Raw genomic sequence first — 2026 nt, 5'->3', positions numbered from 1 at the left:
CTCATCGGGGTGGTGGCGGCCCCCCCCGAGCCCTTGTTGCTGAGGGGCCGGTCCTCCAGGATGGTGACGCTGCTTCTGGGGGACTCGATGTGGTCCTGCCCACAGCCGCTGCGCAGGAGGTTGGCACGTAGGTCACAGCGAGGGGTCGACTGAGCCCAGACCTGCGGGGGAGGGATGCGGTCAGGAGCCTCCCAGGACTACGCTGGGAGAAGGAGAAGGGCCCCTCCCTTTTCCCTGGAGAGCTCCTGCTTTATCACACCTAACTCCAGACCAGGATCAGAGGCTTCTTGGGGCACATGGTCTCTGCCTGAGGAAGGCAGCAGACAGAGGGGATTTGGGATCAGCAAGTCCTGCTGGGGTTCAGACCAGGACCCCATCAGCCCTTGCCAAGGAACGATGGATAACACATCCCTGCCAGCCTCCTCCTGACTCCTGGCAGCCGGAGCCTTAGGTTTGGGTTTTGGCAGAACTAAAAGGAAATCCTGTCTCTCTGGGATGGCTAGAGGAGGGTGCGGCAGGATGTGAACATGGCAAGCTGGGTAGAGGCAGTGTGGGACTTTTAAAATTATTTATTACTTTGACAAAAGACAAATCAACTTTCCCTCCCATTTTTCCAACACAGGCCCTTAGAAATCCCGCCGTGAGCAAGGAGCATGTGCTCTGTGGGTGAGCTCATTGCACAGAGCAGTGCTCAGTTCCTGTCAGGAAGTGGATCAGACCTATCTCCAGCTCTCCAGCTTCCTAACGGATGGAGCTGACCAGGGAAAGGAGCACCAAAAAAGGAGTGAAAGAGTGCAAAGGCAGTGGGGCTGTGGGAGAAGCCTTGAAGAGCCTGTCCGGGGCAGGAAGCACCAAGTGTAGAGTCATGGTGAGCACCAGCCCTGTGCCTCCTTTCCTAGAAAGCTCCTGGCTCCTCATTCTTATCACAGAACATTCAGGAGGGTTCATATTCCTTTGGTTGCTTATGAAGACAAATATGGGAAGAATTTCTCTCCCAGCCCAACACTGCTGCGATCTGCTGCCACATGTTCCTGCTCAGGCAGCACCCACCCTCCCCTCCAAAAGGATTCTGCATCTCCCTCCCCCAGCCCAAATCTTTCTACATTGGAGTCCTCCAGCAGAGGACCAGCACAGCCTCTTCCTGCAGCAAAGGGAGGTGGCAGAAGTCCTGGTGGGGCTGGTCCAGTGTCCTCCCTGCTCCTGGGATGCTGGAATCCAATGCTGAGCCTTTCAGCACTGGAGAGGTTCCCATGCAGGATATCAACTGCCCTGGGTTCAGGCTGGTTGAACTCAGGGATGAATTTGTATGTTTTATGCAAATGAGTAGAAAACCACAAATGGTGTCAGGAGGCCCTGGCTGGCCCACGGCCCTCTGGAGACAGTGGCCAAGCAATAGCCAAAAAATACATCAACAGGCCCTGCCCCTGCCTGGACAGTGTTCTGACAGAGAGGACGACGAGTCATCCCTCCAAATTAGCTCCCTCACACCCACCACCCACAAGCTCACTCCACGGGGCTCCCTGCTGCGGGAAGGGGTGGCTGGTTCACTCCAGATCCCATCAATCATCATGTATATTCCTGTCCCAGTCAGGGAAATCACTGGAAAAATATGTGGGTGAAAAGCAAGCTGGGCAGGTGGGTTTTAACCATGGTGCTTGGTGACACCTGGAGATCCTAGGGAGCTCCCAGGACCTCAGAGGCCTGATGGCGCCTTATGGGATTAGCAGCATCACTCCTGCTGTGAGATTTCCATGGAGAAGCTGTTTAACCCCGGGGCTGCATCCTTCCCCTTTCTCTGGAGCCCTAAATATAGTGACCGACTCACAGGAGCCTCCCCAACAACAAAAACTACCACAAAAGTGTGACATTTGGCTACGAGGCCCTGGCAGCCCCTAGTCTGTTTCTGAGCCCAGGCTCTGCCACTTTGTAGACTCAACACCTGGGGCACAGCCCTAGTTAGGAGGGACTCAGAGGCAGCCCAAGCTTGCTGATGACAAACTCACAGCACAGGGATTTCATGCATGAG

General features: G+C 55.3%; 1 protein-coding gene across 1 annotated transcript in view; it reads right to left on the bottom strand.

The window, feature by feature from the left end:
• ITGB3 (integrin subunit beta 3) overlaps positions 1-2026 on the bottom strand; it is a 22800-nt gene that overhangs the window by 12040 nt on the left and 8734 nt on the right. The window contains exon 3 of the mRNA XM_017736296.1: positions 64-161. Within this exon, the coding sequence (XP_017591785.1) occupies positions 64-161 (98 nt within the window). The remainder of the gene's footprint in view (positions 1-63; positions 162-2026) is intronic.

The sequence above is a fragment of the Corvus brachyrhynchos genome, unplaced genomic scaffold (assembly GCF_000691975.1).
Source record: "Corvus brachyrhynchos isolate BGI_N302 unplaced genomic scaffold, ASM69197v1 scaffold96, whole genome shotgun sequence".
NCBI lineage: Eukaryota > Metazoa > Chordata > Aves > Passeriformes > Corvidae > Corvus > Corvus brachyrhynchos.
This window is presented reverse-complemented; position numbering and strand designations above follow the sequence as displayed.